General features: G+C 39.5%; 1 protein-coding gene across 1 annotated transcript; it reads left to right on the top strand.

Annotated features, from left to right (window-relative positions):
* Positions 1-5,292: 5,292 nt before the first annotated feature.
* Positions 5,293-23,145, top strand: LOC139452178 (arylsulfatase B-like). The gene is made up of 8 exons (XM_071233539.1): positions 5,293-5,563; positions 6,618-6,804; positions 13,429-13,661; positions 13,871-13,982; positions 16,683-16,778; positions 17,511-17,754; positions 20,665-20,816; positions 21,720-23,145. The coding sequence occupies exons 1-8, from the start codon at positions 5,318-5,320 to the stop codon at positions 21,983-21,985; spliced, it is 1,536 nt and encodes a 511-aa protein (XP_071089640.1). The 5' UTR covers positions 5,293-5,317; the 3' UTR covers positions 21,986-23,145.
* The last annotated feature ends 1,463 nt before the right edge of the window (positions 23,146-24,608 follow it).

The raw sequence follows: 24,608 nt of genomic DNA, 5'->3' as shown, positions 1-24,608 counted from the left end.
GTTGTATGCACGACACCTGGCTTGCTCGCCTGGTCTCCTTAGATGTTTGTATGAATTTATTTGATATATTTTCCAATTTTAAATTGGCATAAACAATCCAATAAATATTTAATAACGTTTCGTCTTATTTGAACTCAATTGTTGAACTCAGTTAATAAGTATCAAGAGTGCATGCAACAATGATCAGTTGTATGCACGACAGCCCTAAATAGTATTTGATCAATATATCAACCATCTCACATGGTTTGGAGGGTAATTAATATCGATGTTGAATGACAAAGAAAAACAATACATCTGTTCCAGCCATTTCTATATCAATATTACTTCTGCACATGAAGCTGTTATATCGTTTTGGAGGAATGATATATATATATATATATGAAATATAAATGTTGATAACAGTATATCAAGCCTGAGTGTATTGTGTTTGGTCAGTTTTTATACCTCAAACAGTCTGAATTGTTCTAGGATTGCTTTGTATCCGAAAGTGGACTGAATACAAATCATATTTGCCAGTCTTAGAACGATACTACACTATAATAAAGTAAGAATGTTACGATATACTGAATATCTGTGAATTATCTGTCTGTGTGTGTGTGTGTGTGTCTGTGTGTGTGTCTGTGTCTGTGTGTGTCTGTGTGTGTGTCTGTGTGTATCGTATTGTTTAACGCCTCAATCAGCAACATTCACGTTATTGTCGAGTTTGGAGGAACGGTCGCGTAGCCAACTGGTTAAGGCGTTCGCTCGTCACGCCGGAGACCCGGGTTCGATTCCCGACATGGGTACAATGTGTGAAGCCCAATTCTGGTGCTCCCCGCCGTGATATTGCTGGAATATTGCTAAAAGCGGCGTAAAACCATACTCACTCTCTCACGCACTCCTAACTTAATTTTTCATCAAAGTAAATTTTAATCACCAAATAGGAATTCAAACGACGCGCTTTTGAAAACAAATATGGCCGCCATATAATTAAAAATAACAAAACAAAGCACAAATGTAATAGAATACACTAATAATATCAATTTGAAAGATATTTATAAAGATTATTTGATTAAATGATTATTCAGGTACATTACACATGATACTTTATAAAACAAAAGAAAATTTCAATGGCGGCTATCTTGAAATTCAAGATGGCCGCTATTTGAGGACATTTTTCGAGTGTTTTTATTTTAACTAGGGTTACATAATGGACCCATATGCGAAATTTCATGCTTTTATCACGATTTGAACTATTTTCATGCTTATCCGCTGGACTAGTTTACACTTTCATTCAGTTCACTCGTGGCTGCCTCACTGTTCATGATATGAACATGTTATTTGGCAAGAAAAGCCATATGACCTCTATTTATTACGTACGAGGGCAATCATATCGTGGTTCATAAAAAATCATATGTGCCAAAGGGTCATATCACGTCACGAGACAACAGTGTATTGTTTCCGTCATCCAGACGGCATTGCTGGCGTCATTCTAATATTATTGAGACGTGAAGTCGGAATGACGTCACACTAGAAACGACGTCATGGCTAAAGATTGTTGACGTCATTCGACAAATTGTGGTTCCGCTGCTGTTGCGACTTGCTGACCTAAACACTAAACTTCGTCTCTGTATCTTCTTAGGTAATAAATAGAACATTATATTCGTGTTCATGGCATACTATGTTTACAACACTCGTGCCTAAATTCGTGCTCTCGCTCGGGAAATACCGGACTTTAGACACTCGTGTAGTATGACATAGTATGACATAAACACTCATTTATCATCGAAAACTGGCTCCCACAGGAGATATATGCTTGGGTGAGATCGAGCGATATCTACATTGTACATATGAAATTGCATCACAATGTTTGCAGACAATGTCACATCATTGCATGCATGGTTATCAAATGACATCACTAATTGCTCAGCCTCTGTTATAGAAGCTGTTGGCAGTACTTTTTACAATATGACACTGCTTACTACTGTCTACAAACTAAAAAGGTTGGAAGAATGATGTTGGACGATAAATAAAATCTCACCCTCGTGTCTTTTGATATCAAATATATCAACACTCGCTGATAAAAGTGGAAAAACACGGAGTTTTTTCACTTTTATCAACGAGTGTTGATATATTTGATATCAAAAGACACGAAGGTGAGAATCTGTATATAATATCCTCTATAAATACACGCCCCTAGATATAGTAGTGGTGGTGGTGACGAAGGTGCGTATTTCAGTAACACATACGAGTTATCTCCCTTTATCTAACTCATTTAAAGCTCCTACCCAGCGCGTGACGCCTTTGTTGCACTCGCGGTCTAGCAGAGAGCTCCGCGAACGGGCTATTGCTGTGAGGAGTTTAAACTCATTTGTCACCATTCGCATCAACGGCAACAGGCATTTATCACATGTACTGGCTATACGGTTCTACGAACTGTTACGTTGAGAGACCTAAGTTAAGATGAGATGATAAAAAAATGCCCATCCAAATTTGTGATTATTCACTGTGGAAAGGACATTTTCTGTACGGAAGAAAATGAAATACCCTCCGGCACAGGGCCACGTATAGCCATACTATACTGAATGTACTGATTACACTAAAAGAAGAGAAGGGAGGACACCTCCGCTGATCGACAACCGAACAATGTTTCCATCCCAAAACAGTCCGATGTATTTCGTTTTACAACTGACTAGTAGTTTGTCAAATATAACTTTAACAAGGTTTAGCACCCGAAAAAGTATTTACCTTGTACATAGTTTAATCACAATTTCGTCTAAAAAAGTAAACGGCAAACAACGAACATCGAGACGCCCGGAAGTTGTACTCGCTTCACATACCACTCTCCAAAGATCGTCTCCGATTGGTCGAAAAATAATTGCTAATCGCCGTTGGCGTTTTTTTATAACTTCGTCTGCTAAGTTTAGCACTACATTGAGTAAATGGCAAATCCTCCGTTCTGCAAGATTGTCAGCTGGTAAAAACATTATTTACTGTTAGATTATAGCCCAATGTTTATGTCTAAATGTCAGTTGAACCAAATAAGTGGAGAAATATTATTGAACTCTGATCTAGAAAAGGGCACAAATGTCATGATGTTGCATGATTAATCTTTGGTAAATACAGCAATACATCAATTTATAGGGTTATGGGTTATTGTAGATTCATAATAAAATATTTATACATATATGTGTATATATATATATATATATTCCACTTCATTAAATTAGATAAAATATTACTTGCATAGTTAATATTTTCCCACCTTGGTGTTCAATGCAGCCATCAAGAAGTGTTAAATGTGTATGAATTGCACTAGTATACTATTCTACTCTTAATTTAGTAGCTTGTCATCTGTTGTACCCAATTACTACAGTGTTCCCGCTGGCTTTTGAAACTCTCAAAATTACCAGTCCCCTCTAATTTGTGCCAGTCACAACTTTCAACAACTAAAAAAAATATGAAAATTATTTGGTGTTAATACTTTCAACTTCATGTTCTGAAATAACTTAGTTAGATCTGTACGTCATTCACACAAACTCAATCACAATTTTCTCTTTCTTTTTTTTAAATATTATACGACAAAGTCGCTACAACTGGTTATTTAACCTAGAAATAGACAGGGGGAAACCCTGATAGTAACAGACAAGCTGAATTTGTTCGAAAAATGTACTTATATCTGAATATATGAATATCACTGTTTTTGTTCAACAACAAAGATCTATAAGTACTTTATTTGCCAGTCCCCAGGGACTGGCAGTCACATGAATTACCGGTCAAAGCCTAATTTTACCGGTAAAAAACTGGTAATATCATGGAATTGAGATCACTGTGTACACAGGCCTACAGATTGCCAATAACAAGAAGCTATTCATTAAATATGACAGCTTCACATATTTTGACTATTACTTGCATCATCATATCACAACACAACAGATTTATGATACATAAATGAGATATTTTATTAACTGCAAAACAATTAACTCATCAATATCACATCACACAATGTGAATTCATGTAAATTAGGGATGATGTAAATCACAGATACAAAAGCATCAATCTAAAAGTAAACTGTTATTACTTTAAGAAATTATGCAGAAATCCATAATAAACAAATATTCACTCTCAATAATTTTCCTCATTATCAATCCATCAATAAGACTATTTATATAGCATGCCTGAAACTTTTGTATACCTTCACAAGGCCACGGATAGCCACACTATACCTATAGTCAGTATAGGCCTAATAATAATTTCACCCCTAGATCCAATAATATCTCGCATCACAAATAGTGAAAATAGATTCATGAATCAATAAACATGCAAAACATTGGCCTATTTATAATACACTATTACAAACAATAAAAAAAAAAATTCAGATAAATACTGATCAGGTAAAAATATCTGAAGATAATTCACATGCAAGATTCAAACCTGTACAAGCATCGTTCAACATGTGATAGTAATTATAATTTTTACTATCTTCACAAGAACAATTATCATAATGTAAATGTTCAATCTGTAAAAATAATTTGGCAGATAACATAGATATCTCGTCAAGTAGGAGAATGTCAGTGTTCAGTATGTTTTCTTTATAGCGCCTGCAGTCGTCATCATACATAACAAGATGACACAACTGCTCATCTGAATATCTTCCATCCAAAATCCCCGCGAAACGATGAATTGTAACACCCGGCAAAAGCGATGCCGCCAAACCCGTTGATGCACAAAGTTGAACGGTCTTTCCCTCGTTTCCTAGTGCAGATGCAATTTTCCTTAGTTCGTGACTTTATGCCCAGAAACAGCCGCATTTATGATTGAGTCGCTTGGTTGTGTCGCCATTGTTTTCGCATGTTTTAGTGAGTAACATACGGAGCGAGTAGCACTTCCGGGCGTCTCGATGTTCGTAACGACAACGTTGAACTTCCACATTAATTATAAGTCAAGGAAAAATAAATGTAGCAATAATGTTAGATTTAACATGAAGTTAATACACTTTTGTTTTAACCTAGCTTTTGTAAAAAAATTTTATTAACACGGAAATGACTGAAATAGCGGTTGCAGCATAGAGGGGTAGAAAATTGTTCGGTTTTCGATCAGCGGAGTTGTCCTCCCTTCTCTTCTTTTAGTGTAATCAGTACATTCAGTATAGTATGGCTATACGTGGCCCTCTGCCCTCCGGTAGCCTCACTCATTACACTGTGCCACTAAGTAGCTCTGCTGTGGAGTTCGCACAAGTCACATGATCAAACATTGTCACATGATCACAGCTGACAGGTTTGAAAGTCAAAACAATTGTGGGCGTTTGTTATATCTTGAGCTAAGTATCGTGACAAAGATGTATCTTTCAGTAGTTGTGCTTTTCTGTGCATGCTGCACTGTTTTGTCAGCGACGTCAACTCGCCCAAACATTATTTTCATCCTCGCTGACGATTACGGATTCCATGATATCGGGTATCACAACTCGGAAATAAAAACTCCAAACCTTGACAAGCTGGCTGCAGCCGGGGTGAAGTTAGAAAACTATTATGTCCAGCCAATCTGCACCCCCACACGGAGCCAGTTCATGTCAGGGAGGTACCAGGTAGGTTAGTCATACCACTAATAGTTGGAGGGGAGCGCAAAGATTTTTGATGCACAAATGCACGAACAATAATTCCCCTCATTTGTTGTCATATTTTCGGATAACCCTCACGAGGTCCCTGCTCTTCAGTCATGCCCCTTCTTGAAAGGACAAGTTATTAAAATGCAATTTTTACATCTGCATACACGGCGAAGTTTTCAAATTCACAGGATTAGTTCTGACTATGGCCTATTGTACGACTCATTTGGTAGTTGTGTGTGTGTGTGTGTTTTTGTTTTTGTTTTTTTTGGGGGGGGCGTCTGTTATGAACAGTCCAAACATTGTTTTTATTGTCAGTACAGACACATATCAGATAGGTATGTCTTACAAACATGCATGTTTCAATTTAATAAGCATGGATAATTCCAAATTACAGTTTAACACTCTTGTATCCATGCAATGGGAGTGCAATGGACACATTATGCTTCCATTCTTATGTTGCTTGTGTATATTAACTCCCAGGCTAATAAAAATGAAATGAGAATTGTTATGTATGATGTATAACGGGTATCAATGTTGTGTTTTTGACCTTATATACACAGTCTTTCGGTGACGGTTTTCAGCCTAGTAACATTTCGATAGTATTTGTAAGTTTTGGTCAAAGCAGATTTTCAAGTTTATACTTACTCTTGCTCGGCCAGAGTTTTACACGACTCACAAAATATGCGTCCAGTACGCACAAATGTGGAGAATGGACGCAGAGAAAAAATATACTGCATCCCGAAGGATGCACAATGGTATTCATTGTACCTACAGTACAGCAAGAGTAATTTATGGGATACTGTTATTTCATCCATCAAACATGACGACTGTCCTCGTAATTATTGATTCATTCCATGCTCTAAAGTTCTTATAAAAATGTACTAAACACAACACCATTTCCTTACTTTATAGGACCCTCATATTGCCTGCAAGAACACTTTAAATTATTTATTGGGGATCCCCTGGATCCCCACTTTTGTTAGTCAAGTTAAAACCATGCTCGGCAGTTTATGTTTGTCGGTTTTAATTTCAGATTCACACTGGCCTACAACATGGCATCATCTGGGCGTCCCAGCCCAACGGCCTGCCGCTGGATAGCGCCACAGTTGCAGACAGGATCCGAGCTGCAGGCTATTCCACTCATGCTGTTGGAAAATGGCATCTGGGTTTCTACAAGGAAGAATACCTCCCTACCAACAGGGGATTTGATTCATACTATGGTAAGGAAAGTAGTATCCTGTAGGTGTGACTTGTGATGAATAATACTCCATGAAATTAGGAACAACTGTCATGGTTGACTTGATTACTCGTTGATTATTAAATAAAGGCAAACTAAAGATGTTCAAAATATCATATTTCAATAACACACAAAAACTCCAGATTTGCGTAATTGAGGAGAGGGCTCATCAGAAAAACACACAAAAATGAAGTCTATCCTTATTATGATATCACCCGATAAAATGAAAGCTGATTATCATTTATTAATGTCACTTGTGGATTGTTATGTAGTTTTCATAACTTACGAAAACAGAAGATCATGATAAGACTGAACATGCTGAAGAATGAACAGCACATTATGTAGTTATAATGTAGAACACTATCATTTTATGGACCATCTATACGCTATGTGAAGTGATATTAGATAATCTCCCCCGAGTGTCTTTTGATATTAAATATATCAACACGAGTTGATAAAAGTGGAAAAAGTTCGAGGCTTGCCGAGGAGTTTTGCCACTTTTATGAACGAGTGTTGATATATTTGATATCAAAAGACACGAGGGTGAGATTTTATTTATCATCCAACATCATTCTTCCAACTTTTTCAATTTGTAGACAGTAATTAGCAGTGTTTTCAGTGTAAAAAGTACTGCTAACAGCTTCAGTAGCAGAGCCATTAGTGATGTCATTTGATTGTGACGTCATGGTAACCAGTGATGTCACAATGGTCTGCAAAGCATTGTGATGTAATTTCATTTCAGCTATATCTACTGTGTAGATATTGATCTCATCCAAGCAATATCACCTGTGGGAGCCAGTTTTGGATGATAAATAGAGAATCTCACCCGAGTGTCTTTTGATATCAAATATATCAACACAAGTTGATAAAAGTGGAAAAATTCCGAGGCTTGCCGAGGATTTTTGCCACTTTTATGAACGAGTGTTAATATATTTGATATCAAAAGACACGAGGGTGAGATTTTATTTATCATCCAACATCATTCTTCCAACTTTTTCAATTTGTAGACAGTAATTAGCAGTGTTTTCAGTGTAAAAAGTACTGCTAACAGCTTCAGTAGCAGAGCCATTAGTGATGTCATTTGATTGTGACGTCATGGTAACCGTTGACGTCACAATGGTCTGCAAAGCATTGTGATGTAATTTCATTGTTTCATCTAATCCAAGCGATATCTCCTGTGGGAGCCAGTTTTGGATGATAAGATGCCTTACACATGATACAGAACAGATTTTTAATCGGAAAAAATTAATTGGCCCCGAAAATTCAAGAAAAAAATAATTATGCTTCAGAAATTTACCTACCACAAAAAATACATTGTTGCATTGTGTTTTCTTTAAAAATTATTCACTCTGATTTTTAAATAAAGATATATGATTTTATGGCTGTAGTTTCCACTGACATTACATGCTGCAGACACTGACAAAACTCTTCAGGCCCTCATTTTAGAAACTGCAGCTTATTGTGACAAATTGACATGTAGATTTACTGAAGGCAGTGAGGACACATACGAATTTGAAACTATGGGCCCGACACAAGATCGACCTGCCACTGGCCTGCAGGCAGGCGTTTATTTCAAACACTGACCATGACTGTTCTATATTCTTATCAAACAGGTAGACAGGTTGTTGATAAAATGCTCAGGTGACATTGTTATCAAACAAGTATATCTATACTACAATTGTAATTAAGATGATTATCCATACTATTTGTAAAGGTTCACGACCCGATTCGGCCTTGGTAGGAGCTGTAATACCTGAGTGGTGTGGGGTGTGTGTGCAGGTCAATTGTTAGGCCAAGGGACGAAAGACTTGGGTTGTTACTTTTCAACCTATCCCCTCGGGACCACAAAAATAAAATATGTTGTATTTATTTTATATCTATACACCTATTAAAGATGGGCTTATCTAACACTTGCACCAACCTGTTGGTGATGTACACTGTCACAAACCCTCAGTGACCCTTTACTACATCACCTGCCCCGGTGGCTCAGTGAGCCTTTACTTCATCACCTGCCCCGGTGGCTCAGTGAGCCTTTACTTCATCACCTGCCCCGGTGGCTCAGTGACCCTTTACTTCACCACCTGCCCCGGTGGCTCAGTGAATCTTTACTTCACCACCTGCCCCGGTGGCTCAGTGAATCTTTACTTCATCACCTGCCCCGGTGGCTCAGTGAACCTTTACTTCATCACCTGCCCCGGTGGCTCAGTGACCCTTTACTTCACCGACTGCCCCGGTGGCTCAGTGAGCCTTTACTTCATCACCTGCCCCGGTGGCTCAGTGACCCTTTACTTCATCACCTGCCCCGGTGGCTCAGTGAACCTTTACTTCATCACCTGCCCCGGTGGCTCAGTGAATCTTTACTTCATCACCTGCCCCAGTGGCTCAGTGAACCTTTACTTCATGACCTGCCCCGGTGGCTCAGTGAATCTTTACTTCATCACCTGCCCCGGTGGCTCAGTGAATCTTTACTTCATCACCTGCCCCGGTGGCTCAGTGAACCTTTACTTCATCACCTGCCCCGGTGGCTCAGTGAACCTTTACTTCATCACCTGCACTGGCGACTCTGTGAACCTTTATGTCATCACCTGCCCCAGTGGCTCAGTGACCCTTTACTTCATCACCTGTCCCGGTGGCTCAGTGACCCTTTACTTCATCACCTGCCCCGGTGGCTCAGTGAACCTTTACTTCATGACCTGCCCCGGTGGCTCAGTGAATCTTTACTTCATCACCTGCCCCGGTGGCTCAGTGAACCTTTACTTCATCACCTGCCCCGGTGGCTCAGTGAACCTTTACTTCATGACCTGCCCCGGTGGCTCAGTGAACCTTTACTTCATGACCTGCCCCGGTGGCTCAGTGAACCTTTACTTCATCACCTGCCCCGGTGGCTCAGTGAATCTTTACTTCATCACCTGCCCCGGTGGCTCAGTGAACCTTTACTTCATGACCTGCCCCGGTGGCTCAGTGAATCTTTACTTCATCACCTGCCCCGGTGGCTCAGTGACCCTTTACTTCACCGACTGCCCCGGTGGCTCAGTGACCCTTTACTTCACCGACTGCCCCGGTGGCTCAGTGACCCTTTACTTCATCACCTGCGCCGGTGGCTCAGTGACCCTTTACTTCATCACCTGCCCCGGTGGCTCAGTGAACCTTTACTTCATCACCTGCCCCGGTGACTCTGTTAACCTTTATGTCATCACCTGCCCTGGTACCTCAGGGAACCTTTACTTCATCACCTGCCCCTTGGGCTCATCGGGAAAACACTTGGGTACAATACTTAACATGATATATGTAGTTGCAGGTTAAATTCATATCATGGAATATTCATTTCAGTTCATTTTAATCTTTTAACTTTTAACCAGTCAAAATATTAACATGATTTAATTAATTTTTAAAGTTAAAAAAAATAACCTGGAGACAGGTCCTTTTTGGTCTTATTTCAAAGAAGTAAAACCTGAAAAGTGGTCTTGGTAGGACAGTAAGACCTCCCTATGTATCTTCTGTGTTGCTCAGTCTTTCAACTTGTTTGAGTCCAAGTACTTGCTCAAAGGAGAAAACCCAGTATGGAACAATGTGATGATGTCACTGGAGGTTTATAATGTCATTTGTAACACATCCCGCTCGTTAACAGATAAAAGCCACACAGATGTCTTGATTGTTCTAGATCATGAGTCCAAATGAGAAGAATATATTGTTTGAAGGACCTGACCATAGCATGTCAGGACTGCAGGTTATATTACCTGAGCCAGTCTTTAGTTTATGTCAGAATCTTCCTCATGGGGATTCCGGGTTAGAATTGGTCTCCAGCAAAGCAAGCTGTCATAAGATTAACCAGCCCTGGGAGTCAAACTCAGTGACTTGGTTGAATTCGTATCATTGTACCCTGATCATGGATCATTGCTCACATTATCAATCAGCTGGAATACATCTTCCCTAAACAAGAGAGTTGACTGACTTTAAAAGTCCAGTTTCCACCCTTGCTGAACTTGGCTGGGCTCGATCGTAGTGGTTATTACGAGTTATGTCACTTCTACATGTTCTAAGCCTCTCCTGTGGACCAATCAGATTCCATCACTTGCACTTGTTTCAAACAAAACGGTGGCGCCGAGTCAAGACGATCTGATCAATAATCAAGATCTATGTTGTTATAAAACGGGTCTTACGTTGCAAAGTACATCAAATCAAGGGAGCACCTTTATTAAAAACATGAAAAGGTTTGGAAAATATCTGTTGACAAAGAGTTGGCGGTGCACATGCTTTGCAAATCCTACAATCGACCGAAATCTGCGCTACAGCATGTGAACCAGATTTCGATTTCATTGCACGATTTTGATTGGACTATGCATAGACTCCAGCCAAAATGTAACTCCATAATACCACTTAGTTCTGCAAGGTTGGAAACAGGACTTTTAGAGTCAGTTAACTCTCTTGCCTCAGGAAGATGGCTGGAATATTGCTGAATATAAGATAAAACAGCAAACAAATAACATAAATATACCAGTGCATGTGAGTGTTTCAAATCCTGTTTCAGTGAATTTTCAACAGTGATTGCATAAAGCCAATTGATTATCTGAATGTGTGAAAGCAGCTTGCTTCAAGTTCAAGGGTACCAGATGATATAATGTGCAGGCTGAGTAGTTTGCCTATTGCTCCAATGGCAGGTGTAGTCACTATTATGCAGAGCTTCAGATGGCTCTCAGTCACCTGTCATCGACCGATAAAATATCAATTTGACAGATGGTTTGTGCAACAAGTTGGACTTTTGACCGATAGAAATGCAAAGCATGGCATCATGTGTGTCGATATTTCATCAATTAAAAGTAAATAGTAACAATTAGTCCTACTTACAGTATTGATTTTACAGAACAATGCACAGCCACAATAAAATCGTAATTAAAATTCTGAGCAATGGGTGTCTTTGCATCATACTTTCTGTATCATAGGGAAATGCTGTCAGGAGCTATTGTGACTTCGTCATGGGCTTTTCTTTTTGCTAAGTTCGATGGCCAGATCGTATATATTCATCCAATCACGAATGGTATTGCATTGATTTGTTGTTATGGTTTGTTTTTTTATCTTTCAGACTTATTGACTTTTGCCACTGACTTTTATTACATTTCTTGGGTCCAAATCATTGTTCTATCCACAGATTGTTATGTCAAAATCACTGTTATTGCTGAAAGATTTGGGACAGTGACACAGAGCAGAAAAATAAAATATTGTTATTATTAGAAACGTTTTGTAAATGTGGTAAAGTTGAAGATAACATGGAATTAGATTGTTTCTGATGAATTTCAGAGATAGATGTGTGTGAATACCTCTCAGTTATTGACTGCTCAGTTCACCACCGTGAAAGCGACAGGTAACATCTATACACTGAAAAACAGTACATTTATCTCCTAGTTTGATACCTTTCATTTAAAACTGAACTTGTTAGCAATATTTAAGTTTGAATCAGTGAAAATATACACATGGTCCTCAAAAGAACAAATTTACAAAAAGTTTAACGGAACATACCACATACTTCAAATATTGCTAAGCAGTATGCCATTTTCCTCCCAAAGTTGATTTCTTGTTTTACCATAATTGAAACTGAGTTGGATTTTGAATCTTTACTAGACTATTTATATGCATGTATCCATATGCAGCAAGGTAGGTAGCAAGTATATTATCATCCTCAGTGATTTATACCCCATGAAGATCCGGGGTAGAATAGGTTTTCAGCAACCCATACTTGTCGTAAGAGGCAACTAACGGGATCAGGTGGTCAGGCTCGCTGACTTGGTTGATGCCTGTCATCGATCCCAATTGCGTGGATCGATGCTCATGTTGTCATGATTGACTGGTCCAGACTAGATTATTTACAGACCTTTGTCATACAGCTGGAATATTGCTGAATGAGGCATAAACAACAAACAAACAAACAAACAAACAAACAAACAATCTTTTATGTTAGCATTCTGTTATGATGAATACCCTGGAACAATTAACTACAGTTAATGACACAGTTTTGATTCAAACAATATTCTAAAAACATGCCACATACAAGTGTCTCCCAATTTTTCGGATTGATGCTCATGCTGCCAATAACTGGATTTTCTGGTCTAGACTCGATGATTTACAGCCTGCCTCATATAGCTGGAACAGTTCAGCGCTAAACAACAAACATAAAATACAAAGGCCATCGATAATCAGATTACACTTACGAGCAAGAGACATCCTGTGTTATGATAAGACCAGTTAATGTCACTTCCAAAACAAGTTTGGCTGGAGTGAGTGAGTGAGTATGGTTTTACGCCGCTTTTTGCAATATTCCAGCAATATCACGGCAGGGTGCATCAGAAATGGGCTTCACACATTATACCCATGTGGGGAATCGAACTGTGGGCATGACGTGCAAATGCTTTAACCACCGCCCCAGTTTGGCTAGAGAATGGGTCCAGGGTGTTTATTGTTCTAGAATGAAGGCATAATACACTGGGTGCATCCAGGATGCTACATGTGGAAAATATATATTTATCAAATTTTTTCACATGTTGATTTTTTTTATCTCGTCATGACCTCAGAATTTTCATTACCCCTTTACAAACCGACTCTCCTCAACTTGCAGGCTACCTGACAGGCAGCGAGGACTACCTCACACACAAGCGTTGTGACAACCACAATTACAGCATTGGGGACATCTTTGAAGACCCCAATACTTATGGTAATCTCAAGGCCGATTTTTGTGGCCTTGACCTTCATGATGATACAAAGCCTGTTTTCAATGAGACCGGGCACTATTCAGCACATCTGTTCACAGAGAAGGCTATCAATGTGATCGAGAATCATGAGGAGTCAAAAGTAGGTGCAAGTTCCATTGAGATTGTTTTAGTTCACTTCTTTGAGTTCCAGAAGTTGCTGTGAATCTTGAAATTAATGCCACTGCATTTGTGTGGTGACCTTGAATTCCAGTTTGAATGTGTGACACTGTGACCTCAATGTGTAACAGTTTGACTGTTTCTTTTGGGTATTTCTTTAGCTGATCATGCCTTTTTCTTTATTTTTTATAGCCATTCTTCCTGTACATGGCTTATCAGTCTGTGCACGCCCCCCTGCAGGTTCCAAGCAAATACATGGACCAGTACAGTCATATCAAGGACATGCAGAGACGCACTTATGCTGGTAATATAATCAGAAATATTATCTTTGATAGTGCAGGGTTTGAAATTCCTTTATTAGAGTGGCAATGGAATGAATAATTTTTTTAAACCAAATTTGTTGTGACAGTGACATTGTATGAAGCCTCAACTTGACCCCGATTTGGCAAATCCTGAAATCAGCCAAAATCTGCACGGCAGTTTATGAGCAGGCTGTCGATCTCGGTACACAATTTTGATTAGACTATGCATAGACTCATTAGTCCAGCCAAACTATCATCCGGTACTTCTAGCCTAGTTCGGCAAGCGTGGAAACTGGACTTTTATAGTCAGTTAACTCCCTTGCCTCGGGAAGAGTGAGTGAGTATGGTTTTACTCCGCTTTTAGCAATATTCCAGCAATATCACGGCGGGGGACACCAGAAATGGGCTTCACACATTGTAACCATGTAGGGAATCGAACCCGGGTCTTCGTCGGGACAAGCGAACGCTTTAACCACTAGGCTACCCGACCGCCCTCCAATCACTTGAAGCGAAACTACCCCTTGAGTAAAAACTGAAAGCTATCATAAGTTGTTGCTCGATGTTTAAAGCATGACTGCTTTGTATAGGACCTCAAAATCTTCCCTCGGTGTATTGATAGATTCACGTCCATATCTGTACGTGTCTGTCTGTGTAGTACATAAATGCAGAATTAACAGCTGTTGCCTCACATGAACCTGTGCAATCACTTAAGCGGCACTTGGCCTAACCATGATCGCCAGTTTGTTTAAGTATTCAACTGTGGTCAGAAGCGTGTTAACCTGGCCCAGGTGGTTAATGATTATCAATACCGGGTACATAACAATTATTGCTTCATGTGCTGTTGAGAAGTTCTGTCTTTGAGTAGTTAGTTTTGATAGATTGCTCATGATAATAACACCTCAATTAGATGTTTTAACAACTGTATATAAAAGATTAGATACCTCTTATTTTAATTTGGAACCGAGCACTTTGGTTGGTTTTGAATATGTATAATTTGACCCCATTTTTGACAGACCATGCTGACTTGGTTGACAGTTGGGTAGAGACTGGTTCCATGACAATTGCATGGCATGGAGAAAGCCAATGTTGCAATGTTAAACCCTATTCACCTACTACCTCGATCACATGGTTTGATGCTAAGGCTGGGATGGGTAACTCAGGTACTCAGGTCGGGTTGGTCCTGAGTAGGACCCAGGTACCCACTGGACTACCCGGACAAGTGGTTAGTCACGTGATATATTGTTTAATGACAAAACTTATCTGAAACTCAATGTTTACGCTATACGTCACTAATGTTCCCATTTCTTTCTGACAGTGCAACCATTAATTCTTACTTTTTTATATTTGAATAAAGATAAAACTTCATGCAGTAAACTTCACTGTATGCATGACCAGATCGTTTTACACGTGTATCTAAATACATTTTGCCAGGGCTTAGGTCAAACTTATTCAAATCGGACAGTTTGTACCGAATTCTAAATATCTACAGCGGGTACCCGGGTAGGGTTGGGCAATAGGGTGTTGGGTACCCGGGTAGTAAATTTGGACTGGTCCCCGCCCTATTGGATGCACATGCTTTTGAGTGAGCCATCTATCTTGCATGTGCTCTCTGCATGTAATGTGTGTTTTAACTCAAATATCCCTTTGCTCCCTTCGAATGGGATGACTATTAAGTAAGATGTCTTTTTAGGAACATGGTTAAAAGGAAGCAAATATTTCTCATGCAATAACAGTTACTTTTATCCGTTAAGGTACTAAGTTTGGTGTCTCAAGTGTCATATGAAATATGTCATTATGCCTCTTAAAAGTTGGTGTAGAATAGCATCCTTAGAAATTTGTGTTTTAACTTGTCATCAGAATTTGTTGCTAGTCCTACTTGAATGAGACAAAAATGTGTACTGCGTTTACATTTCTTTCTGTTTTATTCAGTTTCAATTTGAAGCAAAATTGAAGCATTGAGAACATGGTTCAAATTTAGCCATCACATGTTACCAAAACAGGGCTTGATTAAAGGAACTAGATTTAACTTGCACCAGGTGCATGTTAACATGAAAATCTAGTTGCACCATACATAACCTGGTTGCACCCTGATAAACATAAATGTATGTGATTTTTTATATAGATAATTGTATCCCGCATCATTGTTGCTATCAAAAGTAGAGTTGTATGTTTTCAGAAACAGATCATACGAGGGGGTCAGAGAAAAGATATATTCCAGGATGTTTTTTTGTGAATCCTAGAGGCCTGATAACCAAGAATATGGGGAGCTGATGAGACTAGATGCAACTAGGTTTTCATATTAACATTTCAAACACCTCGTCAACAAATGTACAAACTGTACTAGGGCTGTCGGTATCAAAATTTGGGTACAAAATGGCTGATTGGGAATTGTTTTAAAGGAGCCCAAAAACTATTTGCATGTGCTCAAACATATAAAAGTCTGAAGGAATATGTGCACAATCAGAAAAAATGCAAACATTCATGACCTGTAGTGTAACCATGGCATTTTATTGTTATTGTCATTAAACAATATATCACATGACCAACCATGGGTCTAGGTAGTCCTGTGGAAACCCAGGTCCTACTCGGCACCCACCCGATCCGAGTACCCGAACTACCCATCCCAGCCCTAAAATGTACAGATGTGCTTGGCAAGGATAAAGAAATTGTTGCTTATTTGCTTTTCCTATTTTCTACTGCAGGGATGACCTCATGTATGGATGAGGGGATCGGGAACATTACTGCAGCTCTCAAGGCTACTGGCCAGCTGGAGAATACTCTCATCGTATTTTCCACTGGTAAGTAATGTTTTTTCTTTTGAATCCAGGGGAGGTCGGGTAGCCTAGTGGTTACGCTGAAGACCCGGGTTCAATTCCCGACTTGGGTACAATGAGTGAAACCTATTTCTGGTGTCCCCCGCCGTTGTATTGCTGGAATATTGCTAATAGCAGCGTAAAACCATATTCACTCACTCACTCACTCTTTTGAATCCATATCGCCCACAGTGAGCTTGGTGGAACTAAATTATCTGTCCTAAGTGGATGAATTTTCAGTTCAGACACATGGTGCGTTGTTAATGCTATATTAACTTAGTACGAGGCGGCAGTGGTGCAGAGACAGGCAACAAACAAACACTTTTTTACGCAGTGGCTGGTGCTACCGGTGGGGCAAGACATGCCTATCCTTTTGACATCATTCTGGTGTTATCACTGATTTTACAGGAATCCAGTCAAATATTTTTCTCTGCTATTTTGACTTTTACTCCCAGTGGAATCTGTTTCGGCGGATAATTAAGACTGGTTATTCTCTGTGTTGATGTGTTATATCCTGTGTATTCTTAGTCTATCATTCATCATGTTCATACCACAGCCTGGCTCAAGTAAATGTGTTTTCTGGTTGGTGAGATTTGCTAATAATAGCCTACATGTTCACCGGCTATGTTTGGGCTTGGAAGTATTTTTGTTCAGGATTTGGTAGAGTTGTGTGAGTTATTATTTTCTGAGCTATTTTTCAAAATACTTCTTTTTCAGACAATGGTGGTCAGATCTTAGCTGGAGGGAACAACTGGCCACTGAGGGGATGGAAGGGGTCATTATGGGAAGGGGGGTTCCATGGTGTGGGCTTTGTGTATGGTGAGATGCTGAAGAACAAAGGAACTGTCAATAATGAGCTGATCCATGTCTCTGATTGGTTCCCCACATTGGTGGGTGTGGCTGGTGGGAACACCAATGGAACAAAGCCTCTGGATGGATTTGACCAGTGGACGACCATCAGGTATGCAAGTGTCGATATGGATTTTCAAGTAAATCAAGGATGTCTATTGAGTATATTATGGTGCAGAAAAAGGCACTAACTTGAGTGTTGAGAAGTTTTTCAGCCTTATTCCAGCTATATGACAATGGTCTGTAAATAATCTAGTCTGGACCAGCTATTTAATAATTGATATCATAGGCATCAATCTACGCAATCAGGATACGATGACAAGCATCAACCAAATCAGTCTGACAACCTGATCCAATTAGTTACCTCTCACAATCAAGCAAAGGTAGCTGAAGACCAATTCTTATCCGTATCTACACTGGGGCTAGAATTTGAATGTCACTTCAGCAGTTTTTAGCAGTCTCATTAATCCTTCAGTCAGGACTTCAGTTCACAAGTAATGTGTCTGACAAGTTCGTAGAATAGCCAACACCTGAGTTTTCATAGTGCTAAAATGAGTATTTATGTAGTCAAACCTTGTTGCCAGGGTGGTAAACACAGGGTGTGAGCTGATGGAGTTTATTCTCTCAGAAGAGAAATATGAAAGGCGAAAAAAACAGCCTGAAACAATGGTTTAGCGAGAAACCTATGTTACTCATGTAGTAAGTAAGCTGTCCAAAACTATATTGACAATGATACAGTAACATATATGCTTTTGATGCTATTAATTTAAACTAAACATAAACCCTGTCTATTGTCATAACATTAGACAAGTACAAAACTATGTGATAATTACAAAGATATATGACGTCAGCATATATACAGATACATACAGTTATACATTCATAAATAGATACCAGACTGGTGAAACCTGTGCCATGTCACCAAGGCTTCTTAGTGCCAGCTACATCTGCATGGACAAACTATATACTAATGCAGATACTATTTAACCATATACACAACACAAAGGTAAAACAGGTATTTAAAACAGGGATTCATGCATACAATCTTATACATAATGAGCACAATTACCTTAATGTGATATGATATAGAATTACTATGAGTTTATTTAGGGTTTAGTTTTACTTAGTTAATGTTTAAGTTAAGATGATAATAGCCTAGGCTTAATTAACTTTTTATCAATTAAAGAAACTGCTTTATACTACTTTATCATATAGAATAATCATAACCAGAATACACTGAACTGTGAATTCAATACACAACCTGACTAGCACAACTTATTTCTAAATTTAAGAATTAGAAATACACAAATAAATATAAAGCATCACACAAGAAATATACCACAACTGAACTTCAAATTCACAAAATTAATGCATCCATTAGATCCATGAATATTATTCTTAACACAAGATCCATCCAAGAAAATACATAAAATGACTGATGTGTATACTTCAAGTGTAATCTGGCAACTGCCCCGGATCACTAGAGAACAAAGGTATACCTGTGGTCAGCTGTGAGTGACCACAGAGAACAATAGAGTAGTCTAAGCGTGGGTGGATAAATAATATACTGAATGAAACAGATAAGCTATGGTATTAATGTTTAAACTTAAATCCAATTATATTGAAAAAGTGGGACATAGTAAATAAACTGTCCTTATTCCAAATCTGAAATAGAGTGTATTTAAAACTATGGCTCAAATAAAAAAATGACTAAACTTGTATGTACAAAATATCACTCTGCCACATTTACCAGGTGGGTTTTACCTGGGGACTTAGATTGTTGCTCATTCTATCACCCATTGGTAATGGGTCATGTATATAAGGGCCACACTGATATAGCTGTTACAAGATGAAAGAAGCCCTATTTAATTTTAGTTATTACAGGTATAAATACTACATTATGTCATGGGAGTGAGTGAGTGAGTTGGGTTTAACGCTGCTTTTAACAGTATTCCAGTTTTATCGTGACGTGTCAGCTTAATGTGGGAGGAAAACCTAAAGTGATGCATGTCTCAGACGTTTTCAACTCGAGCACGAGTATGGTGCTGACAAACCTAGAAACATAATCGGGGCGAACAGTGATTCGAACCCACAATCATAGGTTTTTGGTATGCCCAAGGGACGCAACTCTGCACAGCGAATCGCCTTAGACGCCTGGGCCACCCATGCCCCCATATATGTCTTGAGAGTTTTTATTCCAATAAACAGATTGACAGGAAAAAGGAATCAGATAATAACAGGAATTTTAATGTTTAACAACCGTGATATTTATATATTTTGACCAGTCCGAATCAATCATTCTTCAGTGTCATGGTAGAATGTACATGTATAAATCACCTACACTAGCAGGTCCAGAGGAGCATGCACTTGGGTGACACACAAAGGACTTGCGTGACACACAAAGGACTTGGGTGACACACCAAGGACTTGGATGACACACAAAGGACTTGGGTGACACACAAAGGACTAGAGTGACACACAAAGGACTTGAGTGACACACAAAGGACTTGAGTAACACTCAAAGGACTTGAGTGACACACAAAGGACTTGCATGACACACAAAGGACTTGCGTGACACACAAAGGACTAGAGTGACACACAAAGGACCTGAGTGACACACAAAGTACTCTGGTGACACACAAAGGACTTGCGTGACACACAAAGGACTTGTGTGACACACAAAGGACATGAGTGACCATAGACATCGAAAGCCATGAGACAAAAGATCATGTGAATTTCAAATGTTCATTGCCCCTACCTTTTGCCGAGGATTTACATGTTTTGAATATTGAGGTTTCAAATCTGCAGTACTGGGTTAGAACTAAGCTCAAAAGCTTCACTAGCCCCAGTAAAATTCAAATGATTTTGTAATGTTAAAACAATGGGGAAATTTGGAAATTTTTACTAGCCCGAATGAATTTGTACAAGCCTCGGGCTAGCAGGCTAGTGTTAATTTCTTACCCTGCAGTAACATGCCTCACATATAGGAGGAAATTATCATGTTTATTTGCCATTCTCCCAGTGAAGGTAAGGCCAGCCCCAGGAAGGAGCTCTTACACAACATTGACATCCTGACGCTTCCCAATGGACAAAAGCTGTATAACAACACCTTTGACACACGGATCAGAGCAGCTATACGAGTAGGAGACTGGAAGCTCATCACTGGATATCCAGGTGTGTAGACACTCATCAATGCTCATTGTTGCTTGCTGTAGTTGGTAACAGGTGTCCATTGACAACTGATTATATTGGACACATCTCCGTGTCACCTGTTCCTGGGTACACTTATAGCATGTCAGAAATTGTTAAATAATTATGCATTCAACAGTGTAATATTTTTTTCTGACCACCTACATTGAATTTTAGACCAGACAGTTTGTAAACAAACCAAATTATTAAAAATATTCACAATGGCCATATAACATAGGTTATCAAAGTGAGAATGTTTTAAAATGATGTGACACCCATAACATATTAAAAATAACATGTGTGGCCCAAGGATCTTAATGGTATGTGTCTATATATAAACCACTCGCTTGTGCCAGGATGCATTGGTCCTGAGTTCAAATCCCAGATTTTACCCGGTTATAATTGGTCTCTCTGCACCATATCATGATCATGGGCTGTTTTGCTTTTGGCTTTCATCCAACCACTTTTCTAGTTGACTCAAATTGAGTCCTCCATTCTTTATGGTACCCAATCCTGATGGCAGCTTGGTATTCAGAGTAGCTTGGATGAGTACCCGTCTCAGCATTATCAGATTAGGTGTGAATCATTTTGTAGATCATTGTGACCCTATGGTTGATGTTAACATAAGTCCAACCCTCTGGGGATTAGGGGTCATAACCAAATCCCTGTCACAAGATATTGTGACAGCAATCATCCAAGCAACGAGCCAGACCACCCAGTCCTCTGGTCATCTCTTTCTACCAGCACAGGTGCCTGGGGACCAATTCTAACCCTGAACCCCTACAGGTGCTTGCCTGTGTCAACCCCCGTCCCATAAAGCTGATGCAATACAGTAGGTTAGAGTATGTCACACATGCAGTCACTCACAGATTCTTCTTCAATGCCCAGGAAACAGCAGCTGGATCCCCCCTCCACATCTCAGTAAGGAGATGGTTGTTGACCAAGGTGATAGCAAGAAGAACCTATGGCTGTTCAACATAGCAAAGGATCCAACAGAACACATGGATATGTCAGCCACGAACCAGGACATTGTTAAGAAGATGCTGGACCGACTAGCCTACTACCAGAGCACAGCAGTACCCCCTGTGTACCCCCCTCCTGACCCAAAGTGTGACCCCAAACTACACGGAGGGGTGTGGGGACCGTGGGAGTAACCATAATTTACCACACACTCGCCTATTGAAGGTAGGGGCAGGGCAGGTGGTTCATGTTGTCTCTAACTTGATTTATGGTAACATCCTGATATAAATTGTTGTTGATTAATTGGAAAAAACACAGCCAAAAGTAACCAAGTCCCTTGTAAGAGTAGTTATAGCTCCTTTGAAATGTAACTGGATGCTTCTTGGACATAACATTTGAATCAGATCTGTAATATTACCTTTGAAGATCAATCCTTTAGATATAACTTGCAGCCTCTTTGGAAGATGACTCAACTTTTTGGAATGTAACTTGGTTGGTAGCTCATTACTTTGAAATGTTACTTGGGTCTACTTTGGCTGGTTGCTCGATTCTTTGGAATGGAATTTGGATCTTCTTTTGATTGTAGCGTGATCCTTTGGATGTAACTTGCATCTTCTTTGGTTAGTAGCTTGATCCCTTGGTTTTAACTTGAATCTTGTTTGGATGGTACCTAGAAACTTTTGAAAGTAACTTGGATCTTCTTTGGTTGGAAGCTGAATCCTTTTGAATATAGTTTGGGTCTTCTTTGGTTGGTAGCTCAGTGTCGTGGAAAATAATTTGAATCTTCTGTGGCTGGAAGCTCAGTGCCTTGGAAAGTAACTTGGATCTTTGTTGTTGGGAGCTGAATGCTTTGGAATATCACTTGAATCTTCTTTTAAGGTTGGAAGCTGAATCCTTTTGAATATAGTTTGGGTCTTCTTTGGTTGGTAAATGCAAGAGTGGGACGCTTACGTTTTGCAGCATCCCAAGTACTGTTATGAGTAGTCGCAAACTCCAGGACCCAAATCGACGATAGAAGTACTGAAATAATCACACTTATTTTTGAAGTTTTAAAATAAGAGTATTTGGGCATTTTATGTTACCCTTGTTTATGGTCTCAACAAATTTAGGACATATGTCAAAATCTCTTTTACAGTTTCCAACTAAATTTAAATATATCTAACACCGATTCCTGAATTTATTCTTCAAATTAACAAATGAAATAGGAATATACATATGAAGGTTTAATAACTCGGTAGCGAGTGTTATTTAACGCAGCAATCAGCAATATTTTACATCAATGTGTAAATTATTGAATTTGGACTAGTCCAGTGACTATAAATGCATGAGCAATGATTTACGTCAATAAAATGCGAGTTCCGGTTTAGAACCGCAGTGACTATAAATGCACGAGCAATGATTTATGTCAGTGAAATGCGAGTTCCGGTTTAGAATTGGTCTTCAGTAACAGTAACACAAGTTTGTCGTAAGAGCTGACTAACGGAATTCGGTGGTCAGGCTCGATGACTTGATTTGTTAATGTCATGGTATACCAGCTGCGAAGATCGATGCTCATGATGTGATCAATCACTGGACTATCTTGTTCAGACTAGATTATTTACAGACCGTCGTCGTATGGCTGGAATACTGCTGGGTGCGTCGTTAAACAATAAACTAACAAACATTTGAGCCACAGAGACTGGAGTCCGCACGAGGGTTTGTTTAAAGAGCTTGCAAAGGAGTGAGTGAATTGGGTTGGGTTTAACGTCGCTTTTAACTTAATTCCAATTATATCACGGCGTGTCAGCTTAATGTGGGAGGAAAACCCGAAGTGATGCAGGTATCGGACATTTGCCACTTCGGTGAAACCCACAAGCACGGGTATGGTGCTGACAAACCAAGAAACATAAACAGGGATTCGAACCCACAATCATAGGTTTCTGGCGTACCCAAGGGAGGCAGCTCTGTACAGCGAATCGCGGCGCCTCAGACGACTGGGCCACCCGTGTCCCATTCTTTAAAAAGCTTGAAAAGGAAGATAATATTGCTTGAGTATGATCAAGATGACTAAGTTGTTGTTACCTCATACATGCTGGTAATCTTCAGATTATGCATCATCGGTACCAGTGTTAACATGAATATGGTCATACTACCTGCTTAACCTGCAGCAAACATTGCGTACACAAATCCGTACGTGAAGGTTTCGGCAGGCATCCCAATCATTGAAGCCGACGATGTGTACGACACAAACAGAGACATCGTGACCGGAAGGACGTGTAGACGCCTTCCCCCCAACAGGTAGTCCTCCCTGGTACCCCTTTTCCTCCCCCTGATGGCGTAATACATATATATATATATATATATATATATATATTATGAAATATAAATGTTGATAACAGTATATCAAGCCTGAGTGTATTGTGTTTGGTCAGTTTTTGTACCTCAAACAGTCTGAATTGTTCTAGGATTGCTTTGTATCCGAAATTGGACTGAATACAAATCATATTTGCCAGTCTTAGAACGATACTACACTATAATAGAGTAAGAATGTTACGATATATTGAATATCTGTGAATTATCTGTGTGTGTGTGTGTGTGTGTCTGTCTCTGTGTGTGTCTGTGTCCGTGTGTGTCTGTGTGTCTGTGTGTGTGTGTGTCTGTGTGTGTGTCTGTCTGTCTGTGTCTGGGTGTATCGTATTGTTTAACGCCTCAATCAGCAACATTCACGTTATTGTCGAGTTTGGAGGGACGGTCGGGTAGCCAATTGGTAAAGGCGTTCGCTCGTCACGCCGAAGACCCGGGTTCGATTCCCGACATGAGTACAATGTGTGAAGCCCA

Source organism: Haliotis cracherodii, unplaced genomic scaffold (assembly GCF_022045235.1).
Source record: "Haliotis cracherodii isolate W230 unplaced genomic scaffold, xgHalCrac1.p SCAF_9, whole genome shotgun sequence".
Lineage (NCBI taxonomy): Eukaryota > Metazoa > Mollusca > Gastropoda > Lepetellida > Haliotidae > Haliotis > Haliotis cracherodii.
This window is presented reverse-complemented; position numbering and strand designations above follow the sequence as displayed.